The sequence below is a fragment of the Mangifera indica genome, chromosome 10 (genome assembly GCF_011075055.1).
Source record: "Mangifera indica cultivar Alphonso chromosome 10, CATAS_Mindica_2.1, whole genome shotgun sequence".
Taxonomy (NCBI): Eukaryota; Viridiplantae; Streptophyta; class Magnoliopsida; order Sapindales; family Anacardiaceae; genus Mangifera; species Mangifera indica.
In genome coordinates this window covers 1,313,260-1,326,186 of record NC_058146.1, presented here as the reverse complement: position 1 = coordinate 1,326,186, position 12,927 = coordinate 1,313,260, and the positions used below count along the sequence as shown (strand labels likewise).

The following is a 12,927-nucleotide window of genomic DNA, read 5'->3' as shown; positions in this document are numbered from 1 at the left end:
CATGCTACTTAGATTGAGTTATATTTGTTCGTGTAAATCTACACTTGGACATTGTCAGCCATACATGCATTCCCACATAAAACATCTTTTTATTTAGTGCTCAAGCCAAGCAGCCTATACACCAATAAATTAAAGTTTTAATTAGATGTCTTCACATGAAGCTAGCAGTGCTTCTTCTTTTGACTGGTTGGTGCAATCAAGAAATCCCATCAATTCATTAAAAAAATATATACAGACATCGATCATTTTCTTCTGTGTCTTCCACACAATACTGAGTATTGAAGAGCTATTTCATATCAGTAAGCAGTAGAGCATTAATATGTATGCTACCAAGCACCAAATTTCATCACGGTACTCTCTTTCTATTGGAACACTGCCGAAGGAACTTAAATCCTCGTTAAAAAGAAAAAAAAAAAACAATTTAATTATACCTAATGCGTGTAAAATTACAGAAAATTGAATTTCTTATTAGCACATCTTCCATACATTCATACAGCTCCACTGATAACATAATTAACAATCTAAACGTCCCTTGATCGAATTTAGTCTTGGACGCATAAGTTTATTAATCAATGAGGACGAGCATAGGCGTACCAAGCAAAGAAGGCCTGAATCGTGGACAGCATTAGGAGAATAGCCGCCGCACAGGCTGAGATGAACGACCACGGCGTGTCAAAATACTTGTTCTTAAAGCTCGCCCATCGAACATGCCAATCGTTCCAATAATACTCATTCACTTCCACAATCGACTTCGCCAGATACGACTCTCGAATATCAAATGCCACATCCTTTCCCACATCGGTAAAAAACTGAGCAACTTCCTCGTCCGTTCCAAAGCAGTTTTCAATGATTTTGTGGTCACAAAGGAAGCCTGCGCCGCTCGGGGTGTGAATGAGACAGCCCATGAAAGTAGCATAATCGGTGATGAATTTCTGGCTATGGCCATAACATGCTTCAAAAGCAACACAGTTGAGGAAGAAAGAGCTGACGATATCATCCATTGGTAAAGGTGGAATTCTGAGGACTCCATTGGTGAATTTGATGTCCAAGAAACTATCTTTGTTCTTCCTTGTTTTGAACTGAATTCCAGCACGATGAAGCTTCTCAGCAGGCTGAATAGAGACAAGAAAACGAGTGTTACTTGGACGTCTTTCTGGGGACGAGGGGTGAAAACTCAAACGAACTAAATCAAGTATGTGTTTCACTTGAAGATTGTTTGCTTTCTTTAAGACCGAATCTGGCCTTTCGAGCACATGATCACTGAAGAATTTCAGGGTCCGACTAGCTAAGGAGGCTCCTGAATTGGGTACTAAAATATCAAACAAATCTTGAAGAACGAAAAATGGGATTTGATTTTCTAACTTGAGAAGATCACGCATAAGAAACGGGAGAATCCAGCCCATCTGGAATATGGGATCATCAACTTTTCTCTGTATCAGCCCTGTAACTTTACACACGAGCTCGATGATGAAGCACCCATCAAGCACCATCATCTCAACGAATTCACGGCTACTAAAACTGTTAGTCTCTGAATAACACTCTCTTATTCTCCCTCCGACGACTCTATAATTTTGAAGCACCTTTGGAGGATATTATCACTATCTTCCTCCCGATCAAGAAGCGAGCCGAGAAATCGCCATTTGTGTTCTTCAATCATCTTGAGATAGTCCAAGCCGTGATGGTATGGGCCGATGGACACTATACGGGGCTGATACGCCTTCTCGTTGATCTCGATTAGGCTTTGAGGGACTCTGAAGATGCAGCAGGCGCTGTCACCAGCCGTCTCCCGCAGCAATGTTGGCGCTTGGTCTGCTTTTGCTTGAATTTGTCTCATCCAAGCTTCGAATTCGGCCTCTGCATGGTTACGGGTCCTGCCGGAATACGAGTGCCTTTCCATGTGTGGTTCTTCGGAATTCTGAAAATTGCTTGTTCGCACTGCAGAAATGAAACAAGCCGCTAAAATGTTACATCGTACCAAATTTTGTAAGACTGAATAAAGGAAAGGCTAATTATTCAATGATTGATTAAAAAAATAAAATAAAATTTCGCCTATAAATAAATTATGTAATTTTTTTTTTTGTGTATAAATTAAAATAATAATTTATGATTAAATAATAATATTATTTATTTTTTAATTTTAAAATTATCAAATCAAATATTATTATATCAAATTATATACATAACATTATATAATTTATTTATACCTATAATATCATAAAAAAAAAGTTTAAAAGCTACCACGTCATCAAACCCATTATTGGCAGGCCAAAAATGCACCGACCCACTCCCATTTTTTCTAGAATCTAATTAAAATTACATAAATTAAACCTTACCCTATTTCCATCTAATTACAGATCACCTTTTTAACTTAAAAAAAAATGTGGGCGAGGAAGAATCACAGCTCAACTTGTTTTGCCCGACGACTTGGACATTTCAAAGTCTATTTGTTTTGTCTTGTACCAAGCTGTTTGGTTTTATGTCGGCCCCATTTTCTTCACAGAAATAAATAATCGTACAAGTCTTCGCGTTCAGCGACCATTGACCAACCCCGTCCATAATGGCCACATCGTTTTAAATTATCAATTAACAAAGCTAACGAATGGTCAATCAACTGTTGCAGGGACAAGTGAGACAATTAAACCTTGTTAATTATATATAATTAAGAGTTAAATTTTGTCTAGGGATAATTACGAAAGTAGGGTTTACACAAAAATAATTACAGGTCTAGCTTTTTTAGTCGTGTGACTATCAGATTTTGGCTAAATGAAAATTATCCTGTATATTCTCTTCTATTTTTCAATAATTTAACTTAGACACGATGAGGGGATTAGACTAACCTGTAGCACGACACATAACTCATGGGGTACGATCTATTATTTTTCAAATCGTGTCAGACCCCTGTCCTATGCTAGGAGCCTTGGGAGAAGGCCGACAAAGCAACGATTATAATAATTACAAATAAATAAAATAATTAAAAATTTAAATAATATAAGATAGCATGCAGGCTGGGCCCTAAAGGCCCGTGAAAGCATATCACCTTAATTTTTGGGCTGGAACTCAATCTAGATTTGAAGGTTAGCAACAACAGAAACCAGCTATAGACCTATACCAAAGTCTAACGATCCTAAAATCGAACGAATCTCAGCACAAGGACTACAAAAACCCCTTAACCCCAAACAACTTAGCAAAGGTTTCTCGAACCGGGGTTGGTCTTAAACAGAGTTGGTTCACGCTTAAAAATTGGTTTAATTTGATTTATTTTGATTCAAATTTAATTATTTTAAATAAAAATTGAGTTTAAATTAAAAAATTTATTTTATTTTAAAATTAAATTAAATTTAAATTATAAAAAATTTAATTTGATTTAACTTACAAACTGAATAACACTCATCAACCATCATCATCTTAACGAATTCATAGCTACTAAAACTGGTAGTCGCTAAATAACACTCTCTTATTTTCATCTCTTATTTTTTAAAGATGTAATTATCATTTTCAAAACTATTGAAGAGTGTAGTGCAATTTTAAAAATTTTAAAACATCTTTTAGTTTTTATTGGATTTTCAAAAATCCTTCTAAAAGATTTTAGTAGCGATTCAAAAATTTTCAAAAAATATAGTTCACTTCTAACTCTTTTTAAAGGGAAAATAGAAAATATTGGAGAAAGTAAAAATGAAAAAGGAAAGAAAATTGATAAGTAAAAATAAAAAAAATAAACATTTGCATAACATTTTACTTGTCAAAATTCATTAAAAAAGTGAATGAAAGTATATATTTTTTAAATTTAAAAAATAAAATTTATTATTTCAATATGAGTTAAGAAAACGCCAGAACCTACAGCATCATCATCAAAGTGAATACCAGATTAAAGACAATGACAGGCTCAAAATGCACCTACCTACTATCATATTCTAATTAAAATTATATATGTTAAACCTTATCCTATTTTATCTAGTTACATCGAAAGTCTTCGTTTACCCTAAAATGAAATGTGGGCTAGGAAGCATCACAGCTAGAGCTCAGCTTCTTCTGTCGGACGACTAGGAAATTTCAAAGTCAATTGTTTTATCTTGTACCAAGCTGTTTGGTTTTGTCTTCTGTGTCTTCCACATAATAGTGAGAATTGAAGAGCTACTTCATATCAGTAAAGTCAGTAGAGCATTAACACCGCCAAGTAGGGATATGTAAAATTTGGTTTAGATTGTAAAATCAAATGAAATTACTGAAAAATTATTATTTAATTTAAAATGATTGTTAAAATGGTTTGATTTAGATTGAAATTTTTTAAACGTTTTTTTCAGTTTAAATTACGGTTTAAACGATTTTTGAAACGAATCAAGTCGTAAATTGAATTTTTTTAAAAATACATATATATAATTATATTTGACAAAAATTTTTAATAATTCATTAAGTGTATAACTTTTTTTATATTTATTTTATCATTTTCTTTATATGTATATATTTTATATTTATTTTACACATATATAGTATGTTATGAAAAACTATAATTCAGTTGATTTTATTAAATTTTATATATATATATATATATATAATTTAAAAATATTCAAACTATGATAGTTAAATCATGTGTCGTATTGTATATTAAAACTCTAATTTACTGTATCGTATATTATATTATATGATACACCTTTTAAAAATTAAAATAATAAAATACTAATAAAATATTATAATTACAAGCACCCTTAATATTTAAAATTTTTTCATATACACCTAATACACTATCATTTTCTCAAAAAAAAAATAATCAATTTATATTAGTAGTATATATCGTATCATAAGATATGTATTATATTATATGATACATTTATTGTATCATATTAATTTGATATATCTTATAATACATATCGTTTTTTATCTATATAGTATTATATTATAGGATACGATACATATCATATATTTTATGATATTGATAACTATGTTTCAAACCATAATCTAAACCAGTTCAAATCATATTTTTTCAGTTTAGTTTGGTTCGAAACATAAAATTGTTTGATTTAGTTTAAAAAAAATTTAAACCGTTTTTTTAATTTAATTTGAAAATTCTATCAAACTGTATCAAATCAGACTATGTATATCTCTATTGTTGAGGAAACTTAAATAAAAATGAAAACAATTTAATTATACCTAATACGTGTAAAATTACAGAAAATTGAATTTCTTATTAGCACATCGTCCACACATTAATTCATGCAGCTCTACTGATAACATAAAATTACAGAAATCGATCACGTTTTATACTTGATATAAAATGTGGGCTAGGAACAATCACAGCTGGAGCTCAACTTGTTTTGTCCGACGACTAAGAAATTTCGAAGTCAATGTTTTGTCTTGTACCAAGCTGTTCGGTTTTATGTTGGCCCCATTTTCTTCATGTTAATAAATAATCGTGCAGGTCTTCACGTTCAGTGGTTAGGGCTGGAGCTGGACCAAATTTATTTAATTTAGTTTGAATTTATTAACTTTAAATATGAACAAAATTTGAGTAAAAAGGCTCAATTCATTTTAAATTGAGTTAATATGAGTTATAAAAAGTTTTATTAAATTTGACTCACAATTTAAATAAATGGTTTGATTTGATTCTAATTTAATTTATTATTTGATTCGATTTATATTAAATAATTATTAAATAACGTTATTTTATTAATAAATCATGAATTTGAGACACATATTTGATTTATAAATTTAAATTATAAATTTAAATTAAACTCAAACTAAATTTAAGCAACTCTTAATATTGACTCGATAAATTTAAACTGAACTAATTTTAATTCAAACTAAAAGATATTCGAACTTGATTGGATTCATATTTACCCGTATCAGCAACCACTGACCAACCTCGTCTATAATAGCAACATCATTTTAAATGAATGATCAACCAACTGTTGAAGGGACTTGTGAGATAATTAAATCTTGTTAATAATGTTTAATTAAGATTTAAATTTTGTTTAGGGATATTTATGAAAATAGGGTTTACACAAAAATAATTACAGGTTTAACTTTTTTACGCCTATAACTATTAAATTTTGGCTTGATGAAAATTATCCCATATATTCTCTTTTATTTTTCAATAATTCATCTTAGCCATGACAAGGGGTTGGATTAGTCCATAGAATGGCTCAAGTTTCTTTCTTTTCAGTATAACTCACAGGGGCATGATTCACAATTTTTCAGGTCATGTAAGACCTTCGGCAGATGCCGAGAGCCTGGGGTAAAGATCAACGGAGAGACTAGATTGAAAAAAAAAAAGGGAAAATTATAGTACATGCCTAAAACTAAAGGGTGTTAAGTGAAATTGTCTAAAACTCTAAAGATTAAGCAAAAATGCCCCCAATTTAGGAAATGACTAAACTGTCTTTATATAAAAACTCCACATTTTTCATGAATTTACTGATTAAATTCAGATCTCCTACGGACGTAATGGGTTTCGGTCTTTTTCGTCGATTTTTCGTATTTTTTGACAATTGAAAATGACAAATAAGGATAGTACATCATCTCACTTCTTGTTTGAATCAATTTATTGTTAGAAGCATTAAGATTTGAAAGAGATTTTGAGGTTTGAATGTTTAGGGTTTCGATTTTAAACAACACAAAAATATTTTGATTTTTTATTGTTTTGCTTAAATTTCTTGAGGGGTTTTATGTTATTGGATGTGTAGATTTTATTTGTGTTGAAATTAGAGGTTGAAATGACGAGTTTGGCTGAAAAATGGATTAGATCTGTCGGTGCTACATTAATCTTCCACGAGCGCCCATGGGGTGGAGGGAATTTAGCATTTTCAAAATTTTAGGGGGAGGGGGAGATCCACAAGGGGTCTATGGGAAATTTTCACTGAACCGTGAAACCGTGGGTTGGGTGGAAATTGATTTTTTTTAAACTATAGGGCCTATAGGTGATAGACTTTGAATGACCATAACTTTTGATCCGAGAGGACTTACAAGGGTTGTAATATATCAACACGAAGCTCATTTCGAACTCTATAACGACAGCCAACTTTTTCGATTGCACCCAATTTGGAGACCTAAATAAAACTATTTCAGTATGTATTATGCAATTTTTTTGTTTTACCAAATTTATGATTTTTGTTTTTTATGATTTTGAGTTTGTTTGTGACCGAGCTAAATTTTTTTGATATGTAGTTTTCAAATTTGACACCTACCTCTTTAGTTTTGTGTTTTTTGAGATATATTTTACAATGTAATAACGAAATTTCAGACCAATTTTTTGGTTTTCTTGTTTCTAAGCTATTTGAACGTATAGTTTTCAAAATTTAGATCTGTTTTTTCATATTTTCAAGTGATTTTTTTATTGTTAATATTCTAAAGTATTTCAATATATCTATTTATTCTTAACATGTTATTTAAATCTTTTATATATTGTGTACTATCAAAATGTCTTCCATATTTTTCTAACATTTCATTTAACCCCTAAATTATTATCAAATATCCAAATGCCCCATTTACATAACATACAAACTAGATTTAACAAATAAAATTAAGTTTTAAGTTAAGATTCATATAAATACTTTTTTTTACAAATTGATTTTTTTCAACTCGAATTAAAAAATATGAACTTCTTCCATCCGAACGAACCCGTAGTAATTGATATTAAGTAAAAGTGAGAGTGTGAGTAAATGTTTAAGTGATATAAGAATTATATGTAATAAGAGTGATAGTGAAAAGGTTTATATAGATGTAGTAAAGGGTAATTTTGATATTTTTAAAAAATTAGAGCATTTTTGCTTAAGAATAGGAAAATGGGTATTTTTGCGTATGAATAGGAGAAATAGACATTTTTACTTAATAAAAGGATAAAATGGATATTTAATATAATTTTTCATAAAAAAATTATGATAATTAAAAAATAATTAAAATTTAAAAGAATATAAGGTAGTATGTAGGCCGGTCCCCTAAAGGCCCATGAAAGCTTTTCACCTTAATTTTTGGGCTGGAGCTCAATCTAGATTTGAAGATCAGCAACAACGGAAACCAACTATAGGCCTATACCAAAATCTAACGGATCTCAGCACGTGCCCACATTAACAGTCGTACGCCGCCACAAAACATACGAAAACCCCTTAACCCCTAGCAACTTAGCAAAGGGTTCTGAGACTCGCCTCTTTCACTTCAATCAGTGAAAAAGAGTGAAGAAAATGGCTTGGCGAAGTGCCGGATCACTGTCGCGGTCGCTTTCTAGGGTTTCTTCCCTCCGTTCGCCGCCACTGATGCCCCGCTTCCGTCCGCCGCAAACTTCCTCCACTCAACAAACTCGCTGCTTCTCCTTTGCCAATCCCAGGTCAGTTTGGTTCTCACCCGTAGAGAGTTCAATTTCTCAATTTCTTATAATGTTTGGAGATCAAACATTATTATTTCTCAGTCTCATTTATTTATTATCTACATTGTTCATGGTTTGGAGTGATAGAATCCATAGTTAATGTAAAAATAAGTCATTGATCCTCTTGATTTTGCTGATAAAAAAGCGAGGTTTAAATTTATATAATTGGAAATGTAAAATGTTGCTGGAGTCTCTTACCATATGCACTTATTTCTCTTTCATTTATTTATTTTAATCACTTCAATGATTCATAGTTTTTAAAATAAATTTATATGAATGTATATGTTGTGAGGTTTTGTTGGACTAGAATATACAACCAACGTACTCCTTCCACTTTAACTCACTCACCAAATTTTGGTTCATAGCTAGTGCCTGTTAAGATTTTAATTAGTTGATGCTTTTTTTTATAAGACACTAATTGTATAAAGAAATAGAAACTTTATCTTCTTTTTCTTTTCTACTTGTGTTCTCTAAGAAACCATATGTTTCTTTGGCGATTCAGTCCCATCTTTTGTCTTGTTATTGCTATTATATGGTACTGTATGGTTTTTGGACGCTCATTTGCATGTCAAATTTTATTTTCAGGTTTATTACATAAATTTAGTTCCTTTTCCTGCAGAAATTAAAATGGACTTAATTTTTTTGGGAGGCCTTGTTTTGAATAGTTCTGTTATGTATTTACAGGAATTTTGCGGAACTTGGTTGCACAGCTTCATTTTTGCCTTTGCATGGTGTGGTGCATGCTGCCCGCTTCACATCCCTCCTGTCTGTCAATGCTCGGGCAATTTCTGAGCTGTCTCATGGTACCTTCCGACGTACTTGTCAGGATCGCTAGTAGCCTCTTTGTGAGTCTTATGATTTCTAGGACATGTGAAGAGGGAAGAACATAACATTTTCAGTTGTTTATCACACACTGCTGCCTTAAAATAACCTTAATTGACACAGAAAATCTTCTTTTTCTGGTTCTTTAATGTTTCATTACTTTTGCGATTGAGTGATGAGATAGGCATAACTAGATGTGTTTTTGCACTTTTTCCCTTTCTAATATAAATTAGGTTGATAAGAAGGAATTAAAATTGGGATTGATAGGAAGGAATAGAACAGATGGGTGATGCACGTGGACTTTCAATCAGCTAAAGGCACAAGAACGATGCTGCGTCTTAGGTTTCTTTGTTTCATATGTTTCTTTTGCTGGAAAAAGTGTAGTTAATCATTATTCTTGTACATGACTGAATGGTATAACAAAAGCCTCCGAAACAAAAGATGTGCCTTGAAATCTAGTTATCTTACATAATAATTTTTGGTTTCTTGAATGTATAATTCATTGGTTCTTATGCAGTACAACTTTTAGTGATGTTTCTCTGTGCTCTTGTATATATTTTGGGAATTCATGCTTATTTTATTTTGAAGCAGAATGCCAATATATAGCTTTTAGCATTTAAAAGATGGCTCTAGCATTCTACTTTCTCATACCTTGTTACTTTTTCTACCTATTGTATTTGTATGCCTAGGGCTGGATTCGAGCCAAACTGAGCTCGAGCTCGGCTCGGTTTACATATAGCTGAGCTCGAGTTCATCGAGCTTGTGAAAGCCAAGCTCGAACTCAGTTTGAATTTGGCTCGGCTCGTTTTTCGTTATTAAAATGATGTCATTTTAATACATATTGGTCAAAACGACATCGTTTTGTATCAAAATTTTTAATTGGAAAATTTGGCAAGTAACTCGAGCTCGGCCAGGGCTGGCTCGTTCGAGTCGAGCTCGAGCTCGAGCTCGAACAGGCTTGGTTCAAGTCCAGCCCTATGTATGCCTGTTATTGTTAGTGCAATCCAACTGAGGTATTGTGCATTTTATTACAGTTCAGTTTGTAAGTGTATTAATAGTACTTGGTGAACTTATGGGAATGTAAAACTTTTTGAGGCTGATTAGCCTGATTGTTTGTTTAAATTTTCACCTTTCCACCTTCACCCTCCCCAGTCTATGAATCTGTGAAGAGTAATTTTGTTTGAAGTAAGAGGCACAAGTATCATTTGAATAATTTGTGAAGCATAGAGTAGATTTCCTACTTCACTTTCTGTTAGACAATATCTTATATGTTTATCTTTCTCAAATACGAGGATCTGAAGCTTAGTAGTAAACTCCAGTTGTGTTTCTAAGTGTAAATTAGGTTCTGCTGTGCGCACGCCCCCTCTTGAAATTTGAAGCTAATTTCTCGATTAATTGAAAACTACTGATATGCAATTTTTCTTCTGTTGAGTGTGATCTGCTTCGTGAATTAGTTTAGTAAGAAAGGCAAGGCTATAGTGAATTTCTTACTGTGCATATACAATTCTTTTTCTGTGACATATTGTCTCTATTCTTTCAATGTTGAGGGTCAAATTTTAAGTTATTACTTATGCATCTTTCTATTATATTCTCCATAAACCTGAGGAGTTTTCAAAGCAAGAAATAACAATTAATATAGAAAGAGGAGCATCTGTGTTTTTATTATAAAACAATTGATCTGGCAATTTTGTTTTCATTATCATTTGCAGGATCTGATTGCCTCAAGCATTTGTAGAGATTCCTGCAAATAAACACACATTTCAATCTTTTCATTTATTATTTCCTCTACATGCAAGCAGTTTTAACTTTGCAGAAACCATGAACCAGATATGGCTTCTATTTGTTGATTAATTTGAAGAATGCTAACATTACAGCAGTAAACCTATTTGCATGGATGATATGAAATCATTTATTTTCAGGTGTCTTTAGATCTACTATAATTAAATCCGGAACCCCCACCTTATACTTGATAAAAATCTCAGATGTGATTTTGTATCTTCTGGTTGCAGTAACTTGAAGAGCTATTTGGATCTGCACAATACAGTGCAAGGATACATTGAGGCATCCAGAAGTACCGGGGGAAGTTATTAGTCAGCCGTAGGAAATTGAATAAAATTTTGGCATCGTTTATGTTACCTGGGAGAATGGACTTGGAATTTTAGTAATTTCCTGGACATTCTCATGGATAGTGAATTTAGGTGTTTGTGACTATTTTCTATAATGTTCTGCTGTTGATTGTTAAATTATACTCTCAGTGCGATGTCTTTTCTCAATTGCTTTGTCTCAGGCTTTCACAAAAACTATATTTTCTTTAAAAAAGGTATGGTTTGCAGTTCGGACAACCATTATTTTTCACCCAAATTATGTCAAACCGGCAAGTTTTTATCTTTAAAGTTGAACAAATTTTTATCTTTGTTCAATTCTTTTTTGTTGATTTTATCTGTGAAAGGGTATTTAAATAATATAATTTATCTAACAGTTAAAATTGACAAAAGAAAATGTAACAGAAAAAATTAAAAATCCTCAATTGCCTTGATATCTTAGCATTGGTGTTGACATGAGTGAAATCAAGTCATATATTAAGGATATTTCTTTATACCCATTAGCATTATGACATGGTGGCCACTTTTGAAATGATCTTTAATTATGAAATATCCATGTTTGTGGGATGAGAGAAGAGAATTTTAGCCTGAAATCAAAAGATGGCATTGGCGGCCTACCAGAGAAGTTATATAATTGTGGTTTGAGTTCGATTTGGGAAGAGCGGAGTGGTAGTGCAGAGAGCACATGAGATGCCTAAACTCATTGGAGTGTGAGTAGGAGAGAGGTTTGATGCATGGCCATTGGCAGTCAAAGAGTCCCACTTTGATTGACGTGTTTGTCAGTTTATGGGAGTCGGCCGACCACCTGAAAGTTGGTGGAGGGTTCTTAATGCCCAGGTATGTTGTTGCCTACTTGCTCCTCTTATGGAAAATGGCCCATTAGGCTGTATAACATTTTCGACCGGACAGTGTTTTCCTTGGTTTAAGTTGAAAAGTTAATTGTCTGTTAAATCTATAATTTTTTTTTTTTAATGAAGATAGTGAATAAATAAAACTGTCTTCCATTTTTGTTCAAATTAAATTATGATTTACCTCCTAACAAATTATAATATTTTTTCCTACTCTCAATTAATAATTATTAAAATTATAAATTATAAAGTTGTTTGTGAAATTGCTCCTCTTTTTTGTATTGCCAGGAGATTCCTCTTTTTTTTTTTGTGTTGCCACCAACCAACTTATTAACTTCTCATGATTATGTGCGACTTGGCCCTCTTGTTGCCACTGCATTTTTAATCATGTGCACAATTTTGCAACATCATTGTCATTGCTTATAGTCAATTCGCTCTAGATTTATTAGATTTCACTCGGATTCTCTGCTTGGTTAGATCTTGTCGTTTTCACCAATTTGAAGACATCTTGCCATCTGCACAAGCCCCAAATGCATTCAAATCCGTAGACTATGTAAAGTCCTCAAGGTGAAATGTAAAATGTTTATACTACTTGTAGTGTAAGTGATATTAATCTTTTTATATAAATTACAAAAATCAAAATTATTGTATGACTTAGATAAATGAGTACAAAAATTGATTTTTTTAAACTGAAAAAAAAACAGTGAGAAAGTTGTTTCACCAAAGTTTGCGGTGGGACATAGTGAATTACTGAATTTGCCTTGTGCATGATCTTCAAACCACTGTTGTAAAACAGTTGTTT

At 32.2% G+C, this 12,927-nt stretch overlaps 1 protein-coding gene and 1 pseudogene across 2 annotated transcripts; one reads left to right on the top strand and one right to left on the bottom strand.

The window, feature by feature from the left end:
• Nucleotides 1-397: 397 nt before the first annotated feature.
• On the bottom strand, nucleotides 398-2,001 carry LOC123227153 (annotated as a pseudogene).
• A 6,068-nt stretch (nucleotides 2,002-8,069) lies between these two features.
• Nucleotides 8,070-11,448, top strand: LOC123227219. 2 transcript variants are annotated; one of them, XM_044651925.1, is made up of 3 exons: nucleotides 8,077-8,314; nucleotides 9,038-9,156; nucleotides 11,185-11,448. In XM_044651925.1, exons 1-3 carry the CDS (start codon nucleotides 8,172-8,174, stop codon nucleotides 11,190-11,192), a joined length of 270 nt encoding a protein of 89 aa, XP_044507860.1. In that variant the 5' UTR covers nucleotides 8,077-8,171; the 3' UTR covers nucleotides 11,193-11,448. The 2 variants fall into 2 exon arrangements, with proteins under 2 accessions (XP_044507858.1, XP_044507860.1); XM_044651923.1 differs by lacking the exon at nucleotides 11,185-11,448 and having other exon boundaries at nucleotides 8,070-8,314; nucleotides 9,038-9,666.
• The last annotated feature ends 1,479 nt before the right edge of the window (nucleotides 11,449-12,927 follow it).